The 22762-nt window shown below is 48.2% G+C and overlaps 2 protein-coding genes across 5 annotated transcripts in view; one reads left to right on the forward strand and one right to left on the reverse strand.

The window, feature by feature from the left end:
* The window catches only part of Cdk8 (cyclin-dependent kinase 8), a 136361-nt gene extending 128512 nt beyond the window's left edge, over nucleotides 1-7849 (reverse strand). For 3 of the 4 annotated variants that reach the window (XM_084605685.1, XM_084605670.1, XM_084605692.1), the window contains exon 1: nucleotides 7415-7849. The gene's annotated coding sequence lies outside the window, so the exon portion shown is untranslated. The remainder of the gene's footprint in view (nucleotides 1-7414) is intronic. The other variant, XM_084605677.1, reaches the window with a different exon arrangement.
* A 639-nt stretch (nucleotides 7850-8488) lies between these two features.
* SamDC (S-adenosylmethionine decarboxylase) overlaps nucleotides 8489-22762 on the forward strand; it is a 103244-nt gene continuing 88970 nt past the window's right edge. Inside the window, exon 1 of the mRNA XM_084605745.1 lies at nucleotides 8489-8798. Within this exon, the coding sequence (XP_084461871.1) occupies nucleotides 8683-8798 (116 nt within the window). The 5' untranslated portion in view covers nucleotides 8489-8682. The remainder of the gene's footprint in view (nucleotides 8799-22762) is intronic.

Here is a 22762-nt window from a genome sequence, read left to right on the forward strand (position 1 = left end):
CTTACACTGGAAAACACCGTCGCCGCCACAAAGGAAAAAGGTAGGGGGGGACATGCAGCGGCGAATGGTGGCAGGAGCGTGCGCTGCCCTGGCTGCGGAGCTGGTTACAAGGGACAACGGCAACGCGAAACGCAGGAACGGGCACCAAAGAGCTGGGCTCTAAAACAAAAAAAAAGAAAGCTGTTCAGCACGCCAAATGGCCACATCAGGGCAGCGCGAGGAAGTACATGTCCGGACAAATTCTAGGGGCAGTAAGTAACCGAAGGGACGTCTTGCGTTATTCTTTTGTTGCACATACAACGACAGAAACGAATCCTTTGACTCCAAAGAATGCCTCAGTGGCAGCCAGTTATGCATTTTACCGTGGTTAGCGCGAGTGATTGCCGTTCTATGCTTGTTATGAAAGCAGGTGAGGCTGGTAGTGAATAAATAAATAAGTAAATGAATATATAGAAACTACACTGGATTCGCAATGCAGCAAAGACGTACCTCTAACCACTGAAGAGTACAGAGGAGATTCAAAGGGGAAGGGTCGAGAAGGAGCGGTCTAACGCGCTTGCGAAACTAACCCGCTTCTACTGGCGACGTTGCCTCATAACTGCCTGCTACCCTCCCCTCTACAATTCATTTCCCCCAAAATGTAGCCTGAATGCATTGCGGCAGCTGTGTGCTGCTTACCCTTTTGGTAGGTATTTCACACCTATTTCGCAATGCCGACTCTCCTCTCTAAGGTAAAATAAAATTGGCCATTGCCCTTTTCTCAGCTCATTAGGTTAACAACGTCAGTTTCTATGGTTAGAAAAGCCCGAACTAAAAAAAAAAAAAAAAAAAAAAAAAAAAAAAAAAAGAAAATGATTACTGTTGATTGAAACCGACTTTATTGCAATTTTATTATTTGCAATAACGTTTGATAAAAGTAGTTCTGCGCCAGAGAGCTCGCAAGAATATCCTACTATAAATGCTATAACTTCAAAAGTGATAACAGCTCAAAAGATGGGTATCAAAGGAAAGACAATACAGGTGTCGATTTCAGCCAGAGTTCATGACGAAACCACCAAAGATGTATACTTCGTCTCACAAAATGTTTTTAGTACTGCGAAAGGCCGGGGCGCCATGGACCAAGAGCACTTAGACACTTGTGCTCGAGCGAGGCAAACGCGTTTCCCTTTTTTTTTGTACTTTGTAACTAATGTACAAAGCTCCCCTGTACTTTCTTGTTATAGCTCCCCTCTGCACTTCCCCTCGCTTTCCTCTCCCCATCATTTTGCTTTCCCGCCGGCTGCAGCTTGGGCGCTTCAGATTTTAGATAGCAGTTGAAGCGGCCGGCAGCACTCTTTTCCTTCCTTTTGTTTGAATAACCACTATCCACACCACCTATAATAGGCAATTGTGCTCCCACTGTCGCCCTTGCCGATTCAAGGGGTGCATCGGAGCACAATTACCTATTACAGTGCGCATTTGAATGGGCCAGGGAGCCCCTGCCTTTCGCAGTGGTGCAAATCTCTTGTGAGTCAAAGTATAGTATACAAGGGCCACATAAATATCTTCCATCATATCGCACCTTTCCATTTTTGGTATCCACTTGAGCTATCGTGAACATATGTCGACGATGTATCATCAACTCGCTCAAGCTTCCACTCTATCCAGAACAGTGAACAACAACAAAACGAGGTGGTACTTTTCATTTACGTTACACACATTCGGTCATGGCCGAATCGAGCGGCGGCGGTCCGCGTCGCCGCTCAAGTTCAGCCGTGGTAAGGCAAGCTAGCACCCCGCAGTCCTGCTATCCGCTGTAGTCAAGCTAAGAACAGGTGAACGCTTCCCCCTGCGCATGGCGGGGAGAAGAATGGGGCTTTGAAAACCCACCCTCCAACAAAAGACAGCTTCTCTACAAAGCAAAGGTTGGGTCCCTCGGCCAACTGGGGGCAAGGCCGATAGACACTTTCTCAGTCCTGAATCAGTGGCGTAGCCTGGTGGCAGAATTTGAACTAATTCCAAGATGGCCACCGTGGGACCCCCGCCTTAAGACCAGTGCAAGATGCGTTATATCTTGAACTGGGATTGTGTTATAACAAGGGTTATATGTTCCAGTGTTCTGCTAAATTTGATGGCAGAACATGTCGGCAGCCAGTTTGACGCATTTTGGAGCAATATTACATTTTGGAGCCGAATGGAGCAGCACTTGCACCCCTGCGTGACTTTGGCCTGTGTTCAAGTGCTTATAATAAATGCTTAAATGTGCCTTACTCCCTGTGAAAAATGCATGTGCATTCATTTGCCCCTTTCGGCCCCAAGCATAAACAAGTGCACTCCCACCATTTTGAGAGCTCCCAAAGAGGGAAACATTGCAACTCTGACCATGATTGCTAAATAGCAGCACTGGCTACACCCACATTAAACCTCCTTGTAATATCATCCAATATACTAATATTTCCAATCATGGTCCTGTTATACAATATTTCTAATTTTTCATTGCCGGTTTCAAAAGTAGAAGACTTGTCAAAAAACTGCCTGAAGAGGTTAAACTACAAAGAGAGACATTCATTTCAATGCAACACCTAACCTTACCCCTTTTATCGTACCACCAGAAGATTCTGACAAATGTCAAAGTAAACTCGATTTCTGTCTAGAATTATGCCCTCAACAGAGTGTAGTTTCAAGGCTGAAGACACCCCTTGGATGTTAGCACATTTATTTTGAACCAATTTTAGAGCGGAGCTAACTGTTGATGACTGCAATCCTCTCTTCCTATGGCATGCGGATTCCCTTCATGAAGAATTCAAGAGGTTAAAGTAAGTGAAAATAAAACCAGTGGCACCGCTACGGTCAGCTGCATCCCCCTGTCGCCGCGTTTTAAGCACCGAATCACAACAAGCAGCGATTGTGCCCCATAACTGATAATTCAGCAAAACATCAAATCAAAAGCACATATTTCCAAAAAAGGCGGCTAGCAAGTTGTGAGGAAATTCACTGAGCAAGCAGCTTAAGACAAGCGACTGCCCAGTATAAGACCATAAGAACAAAGGCGCCTTCTGAAATATGCAATGTGCAAACATTAAGCGTGTGTAATCACTCTAGCCATATGTGCACAAATATAACAAGGACGTGAAGTGGTAAATGCTACAATGACTATAACAGAGTAGCAATACTATTTCGCATACATATTAAAAGTGAAACGGCCTTTTGGAGCTAGGGGACAATGAGCATCTCCATGCTCATTATTTCAATGCTTTCAGTTGCATTTATCATATTAACAATGACTACTTTTTTCAAAGAAAAAAGATAAGAACCACATGATGCATGATGCCTACATGAGCACAATAGGGTACATTCACTCTCAATGCCCCTTTTAAAGTACCTGTCCTTCTCATTATTATTTTCTTTTAGTCAGTGCGTAGTTATCAGACTTGCCGTTCTACCGAGCAACAGACATTCCATGCCTTTCGGCGCTTTGAAAGTGTGAGGCGAATGTGTGACTGGATCAAGAGCGAGAAGGGCACATGAGATAAATGAACAAGACAACAGACTGCCGGACAGATACTGCCAGTGGTCCTCACTTAATTGGAAAATGAGAGTAAACTGCACATACACAAAATGAGGCGATGCGGCAGGGCGGCCATCGACAGGTGTCATCTAACACGCTGCCGCGCAATAGTTTCCGTTGGGTATCGGGTTAATGCTGGTGTTTCAGAGTACATGCACGTACCGGTCCAACGATAAAACAGCGTGGCGTCTCTGGTATAAATTAAGGCATGGGTTTTCAAGCATTCCTCACAACAGAGTAATTCGTTCTACGAAAAGGTCACACTTGTCAGCCAGTGTTTCAACGGCACCAGTGCGTGCCTTTTCACGTCTTTACACAATAATTCATTTCGCCCCTTCCTCCTTCTCTTTGCCCAGCTACACCCCCTTTGAACGCTGCATCCGGTGCGAACCACACCCCCCTCGCGATGCCACTGCATAAAACAGGTTATTATTGGCATAATTACAGCAACCATCACTGCTTGGTATATTAAAGGGTGTTATGAAGTTAAGAATGTTTTTGCAGCATATTGGCAAAGGGAGAAATGCCCAGTTCAGATGGAGAAATGCTGTATCTGGCACATTTAAATGGTACATGACAAACTATGATACAATGTCAGGTTGTGTGAGAAAACCAGCACTAAAGGTTGATTATTTTAACAGCAATAAATAGCCTTAAAAGCTATATTTACTGAACAATTTTTGGAAAAATTCAAATCTGCCCATTCTTTTCAGAACTCAGAACCACTTTTTATCACACACACACAAAAGAAATAACAGAGTCAGAGTAGATAACAATAACCGGTGGCTATGATCTTAAAGCTGCCCACTTGTTAAGTCTCACAATTTAGCTTCGACATGCCCTAAAGATCAGGGAAGCATCTGCAGAGTTTTCCAATGCCAGCTCAGTATGTTGTCACACCACCAGCCAGATCAATGCCTCTTATCAGTGCAAACATGATCTCACAAAAACAGAGCAAGAATTACATGGCATTTTGATATCTGATAGCCCTCAGAGAGTTTCCCCATCTGTATCTGCTACTTGGACAAAAGGTATCAGACACTGATTGTCACTGCAAACAGTCTGAAAGCGCTTACATCCATGGTTGACAAATGCAGAGGCTGAGAGAATTTGGCAAAGCACTATCACTAATAAGATTGGAGACAAGACAGAGGACAAGGAGATAGACACGTCCCCTTTGCTAAAAACTAACAAATGAAATTCAAATCAGATTGGTAGCAAATAACCTCATACAAAATTCAAACTAATGTTTTCCCATTACCTGGCAGTAATACCGAAAATGGAAGCAACATGAAATTTAACCCGTAATGTAAAACGTTTACGGACAGTGCTTAATTCAATTTTGTGGAGTGAAAGTATGGAATATGGTACCACTTAATATAAAAATAATTGGCAAATTTTTATTCTCTATTGTCTGAAAATTGCGGGTTATGTTATTGACTTCTCATGCAGCAATTCTCGAGGGTTCACTGCTATTGCTTTCTTGGCTGATCATGTTTAACTTTTATTTTTATAATATTGTTAAAATAATGAATTGGCTTATACTCAGGACAGCTGCAAGCACAGCAAATGCATGCAAATGTTTTTGTATTCAACTTGGAAAATAAATGAATCCTTCGCTAGAGAACAATAATATTAATTCTTACTCTTTCCCTACCATGCCCAGTGAGCATAGTTATAGTTAGCCTGCTAACATTAATTTCGCACAATGTATCAATGATATCATAAGGAAGATGTATCAATGATAGAATAAGGGAACACGAGAAGTCCATAGAAAATGGGAAGGGGTCAAATTTACCCCTGCACTGTCAGAAGTGCAAGTGTAAGCCATTGTTTAGCAGGCTTAATATTTTAGGGAAGAGTTGGGATAAGATGGCACGCGAAATAGAGGCGTTCTGGATACAGAAGAAAGAAGACAGATGTATTAGTGAAGCTTCGCTGAGTTTACGTAGAAAAGAATTTACTTTTATTGAGGAATCTTCTTGAGTAATGCAAAGAATCGAGTTTATTATCGGGTCTAAAGCTGGTATTCTTAGACACCTCCCATGTATTATGGCCATGGTAGTTTAACGGTTCTTCTTCCCTCAAGTACATGGACTTCGCTGCTTCGTAGACATGTTGGCAAGTTAGTTTTTTCAATACATAGGGACTTCACAAGTGATGTGTTTTGGATGGACATGTCAGCAGGTTATAGTTTTTCAATACATAGGGACTTCACGAGTGATGTGTTGTGGATGGACATGTCCTACTGCACATGTGTGGTGGTGGTTATTAGTGTGTGACTACGTGACTATGTGGTGGACTTTGCGTCTGTCCAGCGTGGCATTAGCCTCTGGGCAAAGCAGAGGTATGGAGAAGCAAGTGAGTGTAGAATTGGTGACTGCCATGCTTGGACGATGTTTATGTTCTGCGGGGAAGAAAGTGCCACTATCCCCTTGGCAAAGAAGAGGATGATGAGAAGATGTACTTGAGTGTAGAAGAAGAGGAAGTGTGTTCAGAACCATATTACAGTTGGTAGTGTGCGCGTGTGTTGTGTCTCTTCGCTTGTGTTTGTATTTATTGCGCCACATTTCTGGGTATTAAGCCAATGCTATTTTGGTGCTAATTTTACATTGCAATGAGCTTTAAAAATTGGTAGTGTTGAGACAAAACAATGCTTTCAGCAGCTGCTACGACATACAGATGCTTTCATTCGCTCCTTGCACAGTGTTCTTTCTTTGTTACCTTTTTGTTGCATGTGCATTTTTGTATGCTTCCTATCTCTTAGCGTTACACCTACCATTTTTGTTCCATAGCCCTCTCAGCTGACCTCAACTTACGTAGAACCCGTTTTGTTAGCCTACGTGCTTCAGCCCCATAACTGAGTACAGGTAAGATGCAACTGTTGTATATTTTCCTCTTGAGCGATACTGGTAAGCTCTAGTCATAATCTGCAAGTACTTGCCAAATGTGCTCCATCTCAATCTTATTCTCCTAGATATTTCCCTTTCATGGTCCGGATCTGTGGTTACTACCTGTCTTGAGTAGATATAAGCGTATAAGGCATTAGGTGCTTAATGTCACCTTCGATGCACATGTGGCAGGGGTATTATACAGTGCTGTCCTCGCCTGCTTACTCGTACCTTGTGCCTGTCTGTCTCTTTTACACAACTTAATACAGGACTCAAAAGTTGACATTTCCAAAGCAGTGGCCTCCTCCATGCCCAATTCTGAGACAGTGGCCCAATGGCCGGGCCAGACAAGTGAGGAAACTTTAAGGATTTTTCACCGATGCTGCAGGTGCCAGAAAACGATACTATTTTGGTGGGCCTAGAGCGGGCAATAACGGTATTATTTCCCCCACCATCACACAACAAACTTACCAATACCAAAAGGTCAAAGCCGACGAGCCTTGTTAGCAGGTGCGTGCTTAGCGTCCTAGGCTCAGATCAGAGCTATACCACACCAGTGAGCATGTTCGACTTGCTTATCCTAATTAATCAAGTGAAGGTCGCGTTTGAGATATTTCAGCGAAATAAATCAAGATATGGTCTACTTTTTGCACGGGCGCTTACTGAGCAAGGTCAAACGCTAGAGAAGCTTGGTTTCATTTGAACAATAGTTACGTTTGCTTATACCGCATTCTTTGAATCCCAGTTCCTGTCAGGCACTGTGAGGATCCTCACGAGTGCTGCAGACAGACTGTTGCAAAGCCGACGCAGGTTTCCTTCACGTAAACAACCCTAACTGACAGCGCGGAGATGCAATTTATCCAACGAAGGAGCGGCACATTGCGAAAGCCGAGGAAAGAGTACTGCACATACACAAATCGCCTGCAGTGCACCAACACAACAAGGAAGCTCAAAATTAGGAGCTTTATCCACTCACCTTCAGAGAGGAAGGGCGACAGCCATAGCATCTGCAAAGGGCATTTTAAGCTGCGCAGACCTTGAAGGTATGCACAGTAGCGGCTTCCAGGTTTTAACTGAATCAACAGTATCTGCATGAACAGTATTACATAAAAGGAGTTAACAGTTCCGTGAACAATAATTCCGCGTATGTAGTACGACGCTCTTTACCGCGAATACGATGCGGTCATCTGTCAATGCGGTTCGGCAGGTAGTAGGACGCCGACTCTCTCATTTGCGTCCCAACACCGCTTTGTGGCGAGCAACTTTACGCTCGCTCATCTCCTGAAATGTCGATGCGCTTCCTTATCAGCGTTAGATGTGCTCTACATAAACTGATCCAAATGATCGCAAATTGCTTTTTGTTGATGCGCCCGCGAAAAACACCACACAGCCGCCAGATTCTAGTACACTGTTGATGTTGATGTTCTCCTCTAATGTGATGGCACATACCCACACAGGGGGATCGGCCAAGAATTGGGGTGCAGAGATATTAGATTTTGAGATGTATAACTACATCGGAAAAAAAAAAAATAATAAATGCTAGGGAATATAAAAGGAAATGTAGATATGATAAACCAAAATATATAATAGTAAATACTAACGCACGCAGTAGTAAGATTTATATGTACAGAATAAAACTTCAAAGCATATTAGTCAGGTAGACGTTTTGTTTCTATTAAGAAGTTTTGAATGGCGTTGAAAACATACCTGTGGCTGTACCCAAGCATGGTGGCACCGAACGATAATAAAATTTGGCTGCTCAAATTAGGATTTCTTGCGGGAACAGCTTACAAAGCCGAGGCTATCGACAGCTTCGGACGGAGGACGGCTAGTGTAGATGTCGCTAGTTGTGCATTATTGAACTAACTAGTTTAACGTTGTTGAAATTATTGTGACAAAAATAAATTTATTTTTCGAAAAAAAATTTATAATTAACAAAACGTTTATAAAATGTTTCAAACTATGATGCTAGTGGCCAACGTGAGTGGCGCGAGTGTGTTTTTGTCAGAAGTGACGTTTATTTGTTGCCGAGGAACAACCGAACAACTTCCGACAAGTCAGCCGTCTGCTCTCGTTCATCCTTTGCCCGCAACCGCTCAGCCGGCATTCGAGCTTGCGCATTCGGCCCGTTTGGTTAGGTTGCGGCGTGCTGTATCATCGTCGCTGCACCGCTCGTTCGATCTACGCCCTCGGCGGCAGCGTGTTCAACTGCTGTGAGCCCGTCGCCTGCTTCAAGCTGTCGGCATGGATGTGCAGAACAATTACTCTGACTTTTTCGAAGGAACTGAAAAATTACTGGAGGTGTGGTTCAGTCGCCGCGACGGCAAAGATGAGAACTGCGACCTCCGCAAGATCGCTAGGTGAGACCCATTTTCGTTCATTCTCATATTTTTCAGCTCATACGTAATTTCAATAAGCTAGTTACGGTGATTGCCTCGCACGCTTCATTTGCCTTCATCCCAGGAGCGAAATGGTGATCGTTTGAAGCGTGCAATAAGAGTGGCCGCAGAGCGACCCCATAGGCCTATGCGCCTTCGCGCCGGGGCAAGCTTGCTGATCCTGTGCGCGCTTCATCAGTCGTGTCCGACTCATACTGGGACCAAAATTACCGACCTGTATTGTGTCGTGTGTGAGTAAGTGAGTTACATAGCATGCTTTGTGTATTTAGCACCGCTTTCTGCGGGGAATAAAAAACAGTTCAATACGCTCTCTCTGGCTTTTGTGCGTGGTATATCGACTAGGCTGCCCTAGCTGTGGTTGTGTACCGTGCACTTTCCAATCACCTTTGTCACACGGTGCATGCTGCTTTAGAAATTCGCTCGTTGCTTGAGGGTTTTAATTCTCTCTCACCCTCGGGAGCTGCCTATCTACGCTGGCTGACTTTCTCGTGAACATGCGCGTGCTTTTGGTACGACGAATCGATTTAGCCATTGTAGTGCTGTGCTTGTAAGCTGTTTATGCTCTGTGCGTGTACGTTTCCTCCACTAATGACCTAAGATTCAGACCAGTGGTACCTAGCACGCACACTACTAGCACGGGTACGGTCATCTCTCCTAATCAGAGAGTCTTTGTGTGGCGTTCTTATCAGTGTCGGTGAAGTCTGCGTGGGCCACTCAATCACCCGTACGCTTCTGCAAAGGCAGAAAAAGAGACACTTGAGATATGATGGATAAATCACACCGGTCGTCACGCTTACCGTGCCGGTGAAAGGCAAATCGAACAGTTCGCGTGTCGCTTCGATACAGCGTCGCCAATCGGCGATTGAACCGCCTGTGACGTCGTGTGTGACCGGTCTTGCGCGTCGGCTGTGATTCTCATTTTCCGGGATAGCAGGTGACGCAGCACACAGCAAAATATTCACTGGGATATGTAGGAAAAAGGGCATTATCTGTTCACTCAGCATCTTGCAGTGAGTGGTACTATGGCGTCATACCGTGTAATCCAGAAGTTTAACTGCGGCGTAGTTTGTACTCAGTGTTTGTACAAGTGTGTTTGTACTCAATCTGGCGAAATGACTCCAAATACGCTGTACTACTTGGATGCTCAGTGCATAGCTAAGTTGCATTTCGTAGGAACGTTATTGGACCATACAATGTGCGTGCGCTCGTTATGGGCTTGTGCTTTTAGCATGCGGTCATGCAGCGCGCAGCTCTTCGCCCTGTCAGATATGCGTGTTTGTGGGGAAACAAAGAAAAATTAATCAGCCTGCCTGGGGCGTGGACGGTTCAAGGTGTTTGCCCCTTCGATCGTCTAGTCGCGCGCAGAGTGCCATTTTCACGCCGGCGACCGGGTACGCCGATCGCACTTCGGCTGTGCCGGCACGTGGTGCCCTGACGATAGGTGCACGGCCCCGTGTCCCTTCGTAGCGCTTTCAACCAGTACGCCCGCCCGCAAACGGCGCTCATGTACTGAACACGCAGTACATGAAAGCTATATAGTCGTCACATGTTGTGAGCAGGATTACCGGTTGAGGTCAAGTTCTGAACACCATGCCGAAAAGTATCGCCTCGCGTGCCTAATTTCAGATTCATACGCGCTCGTGTGCATTCTTATTCTCGTGTAATCGGCACAAAAGCGACCGTGGACCGAAGAAAGACAGTTCTTTCTGACGTTCTTGCTGCTTGAATGTTTGTCCAAGGACCATCAGCCTATTTTGCACAACACCCTCAGAACCCTCGCTGTAGCGTTGAAGGCCCGGCCGTAAGCTGATCGATTTGGCAGGGGCTAAGGCTTCTGTCCGATGGGAGGCCGCGATCAGCTTTCCATAGCATTCATGAGTCCGGCAACATTGCCCATGTGGGCATGGGCCCCAATGCGTGTGTGTGTTTGTGTGTGTGCGCGCGGAGGGCAGGAGTTGAAATGGACTCTACCCGACGAGCGGCGATTACGGCGAAGAACTAGCGACGGCACCCGATTCTTCTTTTTTTTTCTTTTTCTTTTTTTTTTTTTTTTTAGAAAGCAACCAAAGCAACACTATGCCAGCTGGGCTGGTCGCGTATGCCGTAGCCGCAAATGGCAGGAGCTGCCAACTCTCGTTTCACATGGGACGGTTATGTCACAATCAGCCTACCTGGTATTCACGTTATCGGTTAAAGCGGGGCTTTGGTAGCCTACGTCATACCCTTAAAGGCGGAGCTTAAGTGTCCCTCATATTACCACCTAAAACGCCGGTGAAATTTGATGCGTTGAACAGAACGCTGGTTCAACGCTCGGTCGCCCGCAACCAAACCTTTCACTCCACACTCGTATGCCACAAATGACAGACGCAACGAGGGAGACTGCCTGCAGAAGAAAGTGCGTCTCGGTAAAAGGGGTCTTTGGTCGTTGCGCCTGGAGAGTCGAAGGTGGTCGGCACAACGAGACCGCCGCTTTAGAAATGTGTGTGCGATCGACTGTGGTATAAAAATGATGTAACACCGGCTAGTAAACTTACTCTTCATTTGGCCACACAATTCGACTAGGGTTAACCAGATCTGAACCGCAGCCAACTTCTAGTGCGTAGCACTACTAGCCGCAATCACGGATTTCGCCGATGTCTGTCCGAAGCCGCTCACTCTCTTTTCGTGAGCTTGGTGCAGAAAGAGAAGTTGGCGACGCGCGCGGCTCAGTATTGAGGAGGCGGAGCGGCAGCAGAAGTCTCTCTCTCTCTCCGTGAACTTGAGGAAGGGAAAGTGGCTACACACACATTGCTACCCGCATCACGCTACCTAACACTGAAAAACTGAGGCGCGGTAACTTTCTCACTTGTTTTCTGTGGACACCTCAACCGCGCCGTAAGGGAAGGTGGGAGTGAAAGTGGAAAGAGGAGCCGTAGTAGAGGGCTGCGGAGTAAATTTGACCACCCGGGGATCTTTAACGTGCGCTGACATTGCACAGCACACGGACGCCTCCTCGTTTCCCCTCCATCGAAACGCATCCGCCGAGGTCGGGTTCGAACCCGGGTACTCCGGCAAGGTAGTCGGGCGTCTTACCACTGCACCACCCCGGCGGGGCCTACTTAACACTGAGGGGGCGGAGCGGCCGCATAGATGAACCAGTGAGAGAGGGGCGGGTCTGTTGCGGGCATGGAGGAAGGAACAACTTGTGGGCGTGGCGGCCGTCACTGGGCAGCGTTGCACAAGCGTGTGCTATCTCAACACCAGAGACTCAGTAAGAATATATACCCAAAATAAACTGCAAAAGTGCCGCAGGCATTATAATACTACTGTGCATCTACAATTTTGTAGCTAGTCATGAAATTATGTGAAACATGGCAAATAGTATCATGAAAAAAAAAAAAAAACATTCAACCCTCGCCACCGCACTCAGCGCGAGCGGCGGCTGCCGCAGTCCATGAGCGCCGGTTCCCTTTCGCCATCGTCAGAAAACATGTCAAAATCTGTTGACCCTAAATAATACACGGTTGGATAAAGGAAGCTCAAAAATAACCTTTGCTGAGGATCGGGTAACCAGAGCGATTTTCTGCTCACAGCCCCGTAGCAGCCGCAGCGCCGGTGTGAGGCAGCTCATCCGATCTCGCGTTGTACGTAGTACAGGCTGTGGTAGTACGTAGCTCCAATGCTAATGCGTCGCCGAAATTACAGTAAGCAGCTCCACGAATAGGCAACTGACTATTCCCAACGCTGTGGCTTCGATGCAAAACCGCTTAGGCCTAGCGACGACCAGGGCGTAGCGCACGGTCAGAGCGCGCCGTCGTCCACCGCTCTCGCGGGCAGCACCGTTTCGGCAAGGTCGCGGAATCCAGCGCAGCAAGTGATGCTATTTTGTTGTCCGCTTTCTTGATAAGGCTGGGGTCCGGCATTTTTCGGCGGGCATTTATGCCGAGCAAACGATCTTGCGATGACGAGACTCGACGGGGCTGTGGTCGAAGATTCAATAAAAGCGTCAATACACTAGCCGCTGCCTATTTTACGTGTTGCACTTGGAGTGTGCAAAATGTACGTTGTTGAAACAATTCGTCCGCTTTCCACACCCAGGCACCGACGCGCGCACGTTCCCTAGCCTTTCGTAAACAAACTCAACCGGCGCAGTTGCTATCGTCGTAATCAACAGGTCATGCAAGACATAAGTATGATTTTAAAGGCTGCTTTCGTTCACAGCGCTCATCATTCTCGCAAAGACGCTCCAACATTTGTGTATCTATCGCAATCGCCATCATTTGCAAATGACATTAGTTTTGGTCGTGTAGCATGCTCCGGAGTGAGCAGCCGAGTGTCGCTCGCGCATCTGCAACTTGGGCATCTCTCCGCTCGCATCAGTCACTCCTCAGCCTTCACGGACAGCAGACGTTCACGCGCGGTGCTCCCTGGATCTTGGCTCCGGGCTGCTCGCCACGTCGTGAAGCAGCTTGTGCTCACCTCTGCGCCTTAATTGGCGCTCGCCTTCAAGCGCGTGCACTTCGCTCATTCCTTAAGATGGTGAGGATGCGGCTTCGTCGCAGGTTCGTTATGCTCGACGTGAAGTACAACGGTTACGAAGGCAACAGGATTGTGAGTCTACTGATACTGACATTGCAGCTAAACGGTGCAAGAATCTAGAAGCACACAGAATGAGGAAACGTGCTCAGGAAACTGTTCACTGAGCGTCGTCGTGAAACTGATGCCGAAGCGAAGAGGAACAAACGGGCGCTATAAACTCCAGGACAGCGCGACTGTAAGCGATGGAAAAGTATAGCAGGGAGAAGCAGTGCTACGCACCTACTTCGCATTTGATTAACTATACAAATCGGCCGTAATTTCTTTTTTTCCTGCATCTCTGGCGTTTGCTGTACTGTTTTCTAGCCCCGATTCAACTCGACCACGTTTAAATGCAGCGAGGTCGAGTCTATAGTCAACTCGCGCTGGAGTTTACTCAACTTCTCTACCCAACCGGTTTTCGACCCAGTAACTCAACTCGTGTTTCCTTTTCAATACTTCCGCTTTCTGTCGAATAATCAACAGGGCTTCCGAGTTTGCGTCGTTATCGAAATGTCTCACGTGACCTCGAGTCATCTGATTGGTCGAAACGCCGGAACCGTGTGTTGCCACTACGGAATTGGAAGAGGTGGCATCATGTTCCGGCGTTTCCACCAATCAGATGACTCGGGGGATAGCGACGCAAACTCGGAATACGGGCCCTCGACTATGACATTCTGAAGGCTACAGAACGGCGTCAGTGAAACTTTGGACCCTGTTCTCGGAAAGGAAGTTGTACAAACCATCTGCACAAGGCATTCTGCTCCGCCCGAAATAATTGGCTGTCCTATTCCTAGTGGTTGGCTTTCTACATTGTCCAAACCAAAAACTTTCTCGAAAGGGTCAAGAAGCGCGGTGGCCCAGCATAGCACGAGATATGTGGCCAGAAAATTTTACTTCGACAGAGCTATTTTTATGAGACACTTAGTTGCTCCCATTCTGGAAAGTCTCAAAAGAGAAGCTCCCAGGGAAGTCCTCGTAACTCATAAGAGAACCTAGTAGGTTCTGACTCGTCCTGTCATAATTCTGCTTTGGTTTGTCTTCGTTTCCCACGAGACAGACCTCTGTCGCATGTTATCTTTTGAACCTCAGCAAGCTTAAGGCAAATGTACTGCCCTCTCCCCCTCCATTTGTGCTCTCCCGACCCTTTCACACTCTTCTCTGCCAGAAACTGCATTCCGTTGCATAAATATGTGTCCTTTAATGATTATTAAAAATTTTACCTGTGGTGGCCCTCACTATTGGAAATGCAGCTAGCAACGAGTTTTTTCTAAAGTTTCATTTATTTGGGCTACATGACATTTTTACCTTTGCCTACATTTAAACTATTTTTTCAACTTTTTCGGCGGTGAGTGTTGTAGCCTATCGGGTAACCGTGAGCCCTCTCCACGATGCATCGTTACAAAACGTTTCAGCCTGCACCGGTGCGGCAAACGCGCCTGTCGCGTGACACATATCGCTGGGTTCCCATAATTCCGAACGGCTTGCCTTCGCACAGGAAGCCGCGATCTGTTTACACCGGCGGCGGTTTGAGACGGATGTCGATCGTTCGTCTCTGCTCAGCGCGCAAGTTTGAAGTGGGCGACTCTTCATTTCGGGCATTACGCTTTATTGGGCGAGTTGGAAATGGTTCATATTGTGGAATAGCGCGAACAAGACGAAGGATCGAGAAAAAGAAGACGCGGGCGATAGTAGCTTGCTAACAAGGCTCGTCCGCCTACGGAGGAGTCTTGTTAGCGAAGCTATTATCAACAGCGCATCCACTTCGTTTGCCCCCTTTCTAGTTCGTTGATTAGTTCGCGGCTATCAGGCCGACAGGAAGCGACTGGGTCTAAGGTCGTTGATTTATTCGTATCGCCCTTCGTCGCTGGTGATAGCCCATTTCCTTATGCCACTACTACGTGGGAATCAGCAAGGGCGACCCACTATAGCAATATGGCCCCAAACTTCCGAAATGATTCGTGGCACTCAGGCATGGCCGAAATTGTCCGGCTGTTCCAGGTGTGGTCCTGGGCCCACACTGGGCATGAGGGGATGGAGGCACAGACTCGGGATATAGTTTTAAACATATTTAATTAAAAAAGCTTTCGCTTACGGCTCGCCGTCGCGTAATTCCGTCTCCTCGAGGTAGGGTCCCGCAACTTTCTCCTCACTGTTTGCCTCTCAGCGGGTTACAGTGCGCTTGTTATCTAGAGGTGTCAAAGGTAACAACTCACTAAAGGCAGGAAATGATTATGGTGAAAATAATTAGTGTTACCGTTGTCAAAATGTCACCTTGTGGCTCTGATCACGGCTGGTTTTGTGCCTATTAAGAATTAAAAACATCACATGATGCAACCTAAAGGAGAACACCTCCTAGGAGAGATATTGGTAGCTTATTTTAATGTTTTGGAATTTAAAAAAATCCCAAAAAAAAAGTTGCGCATACTGCATTCGAACATATGTTTTAATCGCAAAGTGCTCGGGTACGTAAGTGTTAATCCAATGCGCCACTGAGGCAACGAGCACAGCAGGTTTCAAATGCGACCTTATTCATTTTTACAATATTTGCGCTACCTGTCGCCAGGTGATGCTGCTCAGAGGACCCTACGAGACCCTATCGTTGAGAGAACGGAATCGCGCCTCGCCGTCACTGGGCTGCGGTGCAGCGTGGTGCTGCACGGGCTCCGAAGAAGGGCTGGGTGTTCGTGGTGGTGGAATGCAGCTGCTTCCTCGTTTCCAACTGGCGCGGGGAATGAGCTGCCAGGCATTGGGGCAGGGGTCGAACTTGAATGGCGGCTAGACCCCGGGCTCGCAGGTTGTGGCTCAGCCCGTCTTCTGTTCTATCGTCTCGTCCGCTGCCTGCGATCCTCTCCCGTTCGCCTCCTCTTTTTAAGCCCTTGCCGTTGTCAGGGAGGAGGTTTGGCTCTAGAAGGCGCCGCACCTCAAGGTCTCACATAACCAATCAGCCCATAATCATTCATACGTCATCCGCGGCAAGTCCCCCTCCTCCCGGAAGTCGGGGGGGGGGGGGGTTGTTTCGGGATGACGGCCATACCCTGGCATGGGGGCAGTCGTGCGGTGACGCGCACACAGCGGTTACGCCTAACACTATGCCAACTGGGTTTAGGCCCCCACTGTGACAGCAGGCCAAACACAGGGAGACTGGACCTTCATTTGACCTTGGATGTCTTGAAGGACAACCATACTCTTGGAGTGCTTCATATTGATACTGTAATAGCACCCTCAGAGACCGTGCAGATAATCGGTGGCGTGCTCCATATGTCTAGGAACGCTTGCTCGCCGAGGTGACGCTGCTCACGAGTTGGGTGAAACCAAACCTCCCTGCGGACTCGTGCGAATACCTCATGGAGGCCCGGGACACTGCGCCCAAATGCAGCGGCGCACTTGGCAGACCAGACTTGGTGCATGCACTCAACGAGCAAGAGCACAAACTGTTTCACTGCATGCTTAGGCAACGGGTGAAGGTACCTGACAGTCTGATATGGTACTCCTGGAATATTAAACAAGGTAGCCACTCGACGGAGGAGGGCTGCTGGGAAGAGACACTGTACAAAGATATGCACCCTGTCTTCGCGACCACCACAAAACGGGCACACTGGATGCAAGCTCGCTCATGTAAATACCCTGCTGCGGGTGGGGAGACAACCGTGCGCAAAGCGATACATGAACGTTGCCCTACTTGCATCCAGGAAGTCCGCCAGTATCAATTTCCAGCTTGGACGCATGTCTGACCGGTCGCTTCGACTGTACCTAGGGGGAGCTTAGGCGTTAAAAGATTGGCTAGATCATTCAACGGTACTGCTAGAATGTCTATATCGCCCTCTGAGTCCCTCCAAGCAGTTGGCTGCTTGCGCGTAGGAGAGCCAGAACGGGGAACACAATGGGAGAATGTACTTTATGAGAATAGACGTAGGCGCTCGGGAAGAACGAGGTCTATCTTCGAGTCAGTGACATGTCTGAATTCAGGGTCCATCAGACGTGTAGTACTGCAGTTACTATGCCCAGGTCCGGGATGCCAAGGCTTCCCTTATCCCGAGGCTGTTTCACCACAGGCCTTCCGATTTGATCCGCCATTCTATTCCACAGGAAACGGAACGGGATCCATTGCTGTGCCTCGTTTTCACGGGTTGACCTGTTTCCGCGGCCGCCGACTGCCTTTGTTAGCTCCCTCGCGGCGGCCTTTCACAGGTCCCGTCCCAACGGAGTAGTCGGTCCATATATGGGCAGATTTTCGTCCCGGTGATACCAAGTATAGACATGCCTAGAGTTGTGCTACTCGACGCCGGCATGGCGCGGTCAGCAGTGTCTCAGTCACTGATCGGCGTCCGCGGCCAGACACCTAAAGTGCATCCAATGATTTGAGCACGATTGAGGTCTGTCTGTACGCTCCTCGTCCGTGCTTGATATCTCGCTTGATTCCCAGAAAGCAGCGAAGGCTATGACCGGGTGTTGTATGGCCTCGGCCTGGCTGGTAGCTAAGTCTGACGCAGCCAGCGATACCTGAAGGCGAGCGCTGTGTGACGAGAACGCGGCCACTGCACGGTAGTTCACGGGTTCGAAGCTCGTCGGCCAGCCGCTGTTTCTTCAATCCGATGAGAATACTGCGCTCTATCGATTTCGTTGGTGACCAGATAAGGGTGGTCTCGGAACCCGTCGAGGTTGTTCTGCTGCGCGCTGTGGAATCCGGTGGTTCTTCGCGCGCGCAAGACGCCTCTGCAGATCCTGTTGATAGCAATGAGGCCGGATGAGGAATTAAAATCAAACTGATTATTAATACTTAAAAATAGATTCAGTCGATCTGCAGAGGGTCTTCTGGCTGGATGTGGTGCGCTTCGTCTCGTCTGGGCTCCGAATGAGGCGTCGAGTCCCCGTGGTTCTTCTCCAAAGAGAAGTTCGAGGCGAGAGCATAACTCAGGCGGGGTCTCCGCGCGGTCGTAACGGAGGTGAAGGCAATCAGACCGACCGAGCGAACGTGCTCTTCGCGCGGTTCCACGTGGCGTAAGCACGCTCTCTCGGGCCGCCGCGGCTCGTCTCGAGTGATATTTGTGCTGCTGACAAGGTTATACCGTTAAACTAAACAGGTTGATTGTAGAGAAATAAAAAGGTTATAGCTGAGGCCGGTGTTTTTGGGGGTCCGCGAAGCCGACACCTGCATACGCCCACAAAAAGAAAGGCAATATGTCTGCTCTGGCTAGACAGTTTTGCGGCGTTAAAAGCACGAAAGTTTAGTTTCTCAAAGCTAAATAAATGCGAGAGGGGCGGGGAAACAGAAATTGCGTGCTAGAGGGCGTCTACGGAGTTTATTGGCTCTGGCTGCACTCTCTGGTATCCGACGAGCGAGAAGTACTGAAGTTGTAGCATAGCGGCGCCTCTACTGTCCTCTGCAGGTCGAGTGCCGACCTTGACTCGATGGCGATTCCCGGAACAGTTTCAAACCGCTTGTTCTGGTTTCCTTTTCTTTGTCTTAACAGTGCCAGATAGGCTTCTGAATGTGTAACAGAATAAACAAAAGCAACATAAGTTTAGTGCATTGTTTTGCTTGTGGCATTTGTGGAGTAATGACGATGTTATTACGTCCGCTCGTAACACGCATCTTTCGGTATCTAATAATGGCTCAGTCACAGCGTCCTGTCCCACTATCAAATGACGTCATCAACCGGGTGCAGGTGACCCAACGATCTCGGAATTCCCGTTTGCTCGAGATGATGGTACAGCTATGACCAACTGGTGATTGTTGTATTTTGAATCCAACAACGTTCTTCTTTACACAAAGGCACTGCCAAGCAAGTGACGGAAGCGCTGAATCAATGACTTTCACGTAGAATTGAGCTGAGGGCAATTTTTGGTTTGCCTGTATTTCCTTAACAGTGCACCTGCAATCCTTTTTCATCTGTGTGATCTAAAGCGGATCCCTTTGAGGAGCTGTCATTCTCCGAGCAGCTGCATGCTCTGGATTACCACCGCCTGGATCGGTTCTTTCGTCGGACACTGAGCCACCTTGCAGTGTTTGGCTGCAGGGATCAGTCGGTCTCGCAAGATGTTTGCGGCAGCGCTCACTGCAAATTGTGCTCCTCTCGCCCCAGCGCACTTGTTGTAGTGATCCTCAATGCGAGGGCGTTTAAAACACGCGGCCCATATTCGGGCGACCTCCTTGGTCGCCACCAGCGGGTCTCGAAGGGTTCGCACCTGTGACGGAGGCATGTTGGGACCCGTTCATTCCCCACGCATGTCTTTTCACCGCCCTGCTATGTCACCTTTAAAACGCGTGCGGTTTTTGTGCCCTATGTGCGCCTACAGGTGCCCCAAAACTAACACGGAGCGCGCGATCGGTGGCCGAAATGGAAAAAAACTGCATATCAGCGCGCTTTATCAGCAGATGCGCGGCAAAGAGCGAGGGGGCGTTGGCTACTTGATAACTTGGTGCTATCGCCGCCACGAGGGAAGCTGCGCTGCTACCGTCTCTGCCCACCAGTGGTTCTTTCACATGGTTTGTTGTTCGTCCGGGCCATCGGCACCGTACGCTTTATGCTGCATTATGCTGCTACGTAACAGCCGAACCTTGCGCTTCACTTGGCGGCGAGTTTGTGCGCTGACGAGTATAAACGCTTTGGCAAGTGGGTGAAATTTTGTTTCGCTTTAGGCAACGCATCAAAAACAAAACACAATAGCATGCATGTGCTGTCTTCGATACAAATAGGTGCTCAACGGCATTACAAGTGGGCTAATAATTCAAGACCAATTTCTTCAACACAAATTCATTTTCTTACACTGGAGAACAAAGTTAAACATATTGTTTTGTTAAACACTGGGCCACGACTACCTATATGGACGCTACTTCACCATAGTTACTGACCACCATTCGCTATGCTGGCGTCATCGGACTTCGCGATCCATCTGGTCGTCTGGCGCGCTGGGCATTACGCCTACAAGAATACAACTTTGGTGTGGCGTACAAGAGTGGACCACATCACAGTGATGCAGGCTGCTTGTCCATCCATTGCCGAATTCAGTTAACGATGAAGACGGCTTCGACGGGTGCACTTTAGCCTCAATCGCGTCGACGTTTCCTGGTATGGCGACCTTTAGGCGAGAACAACGCAACGACCGGTCACTAGAGCCTCTTATACAAGAGGCGCAAGGAAGAGCAGTGTCAACGCAGTTTACTATTGAAGATGGTATTTTGTTCAAGAAGAACTACTCAGTTGACGGTGCTGCCCTCCTTTTGGTCATCCCAAAAACTCTCCGTGCACAAGCTTTGCATGCTATGCATGATAAAATTACATCTCGACATCTAGGCTTCTGTCGTACCCTGCACCGAATTTGCCAGCGATTTTATTGGCCACAAATTTATAAGACAACCAAGCAATACGTTGCGACATGTGAACAATGACAACGACTTAAGGCACGCACCACCACGCTGGCCGGACCTTTACAACCCGTCAAGCTACCTACCTCACCTTTTGAAAAGATTGGAATTGACCTGCTCGGTCCTTTTCCAAAGACTGTAGAGGGCTGCCGCTGGGTTATCGTTTGCGTTGACTATCTTACCAGATACGCGGAGACCGCTGCTCTCGCTACCGCGAAGGCTGCTGATGTTTCGTCGTTTCTTTTGCATTCCGTTATTCTTCGTCATGGCGCACCCCGTGTTATTATAAGTGATCGTGGTCGGCAATTCACTGCTGATGTCGTGGAAGAGATGCTCCGACTTTGTGGTTCACACTACCGACACTCGACACCGTATCATCCGCAGACCAACGGTCTCGCCGAGCGCACCAACCGCTGTCGTCTGACCATCGCAACTGGGATGCAGTGCTATCGTATGTGACATACTCTTATAACACTGCAAATCATGAAGTTACCGGCTATTCTCCTTTCTATTTACTCTATGCAATAACTTCCCACGTTTTCTTGGACACCATCTTCCCATTTTCCCCCAACGACGGTGCGTCTGTTTCCCAGATACTATGTCGGGCCGAAGAAGACCCTCGTATAGCCCGCTCACGCACACTGGCTTCTCAAAGCCGTTGGAAAGAACACTACGATCTGCATCATCGTGCAGTTGCTTACTCTCCTGGAGACTACGTCTGGCTTTGGACGCCTATTCGCAAGCGAGGATTATATGAGAAGTTTCTCTGCAAGTATGATGGACCCTTCGTCGTGTTGGACCAACTGAATGACGTGAATTACGTTATCGCCAAAGTCACGACGGATAACCGCCGATCCCGCAAGACAAATTGTTCACGTGGCTCGCCTGAAGCGCTGCCATCTTCGATCTGCCTAATTTTCTCGAGGACGAGGATCGTCTGCCCGGGGGGAATTGTTACGCCGCGTAGCGACTGAGAAGCAGCAGATGAAGCGAGGCGCGCGCAGACTGATCCGGGTTTCTGAGCCGTGTGCGTCCGTCCTTCATTTGTCGTTCACCTGTATTTAAACAATTTCATCTGTTACAATATAAAGGTAGAGATGGGTGGCAGAAAGGAAACAGTTGTAAAAAATAACATTCAAATGTGCCATTTTACGCAAGCTCAAGTTTCATAATCGGTAAAGTGGGTTTACGACATAAACGAAGCGCCGAAAAAGATTCGTACGAGAAGTCGACGTAGCGTTCTGAGGTTGTCACATCTTCTTGACAGCCTCCCACCCAAAGGGACTAGTTGTACGGCTGATACGAGGTAGATTGCTTTCCACCAAACGACTTCGCTTATGTTCATATTGGCATCCACTCCAACAGCCCGTTCTTCCAGCTAGACTTTTGCGACTCGCGCAATGTGGACGGGACCACAGTGTTACAGCTGGAAGAATACATCATCGTATAAGGTAAGCGGCCGAGCGCTTTGCAGTAGCTGGCTTCGTTCATGCTGCACCTTGGTAATCGCCAGACGTTTTTTGAACAACACGCCCGTTGTGGAAATTCCCATTCGACGAAAAATGTCGCCCAGAGTTCCACTGGTGATTAGACGCCAAATTGTTCTATGCGCTCGGTCGCATCGCGAAGTATGCCGCAGGACTGGAAGGTCGATGACTGCAGTGAATACAAGGGATGAAGGCGGCCAATTTGGCGATGCTTCCAGGTCACAAATGGTGCACTTCGGCTGATCGTCGCTGCTGCCGTTGCGGATCCTCAACCTAGACATCAGCCTGCGCCCCATTCGGAACCGTCTCCAGGAAGCCGGATTAAGTAGATGTGTGGCGGCGCAGAAGCGGCATTTGACGGCAAGACAGAAGGCACAGCGCCTAGCATTTGCTCGCGTGGATTACTGGCGACAAGTCATATTTACACATGTACCAACTTCCTCTTAAGATGGAACCAGCAGCGGCATGTTTGGTGTCCATGTAATTGCAGGCATGTCCGAAAAAGATTGATTTGT

Source organism: Amblyomma maculatum, chromosome 1, assembly GCF_055883805.1.
Source record: "Amblyomma maculatum isolate TAMU_Amacu chromosome 1, ASM5588380v1, whole genome shotgun sequence".
NCBI classification, from domain to species: domain Eukaryota; kingdom Metazoa; phylum Arthropoda; class Arachnida; order Ixodida; family Ixodidae; genus Amblyomma; species Amblyomma maculatum.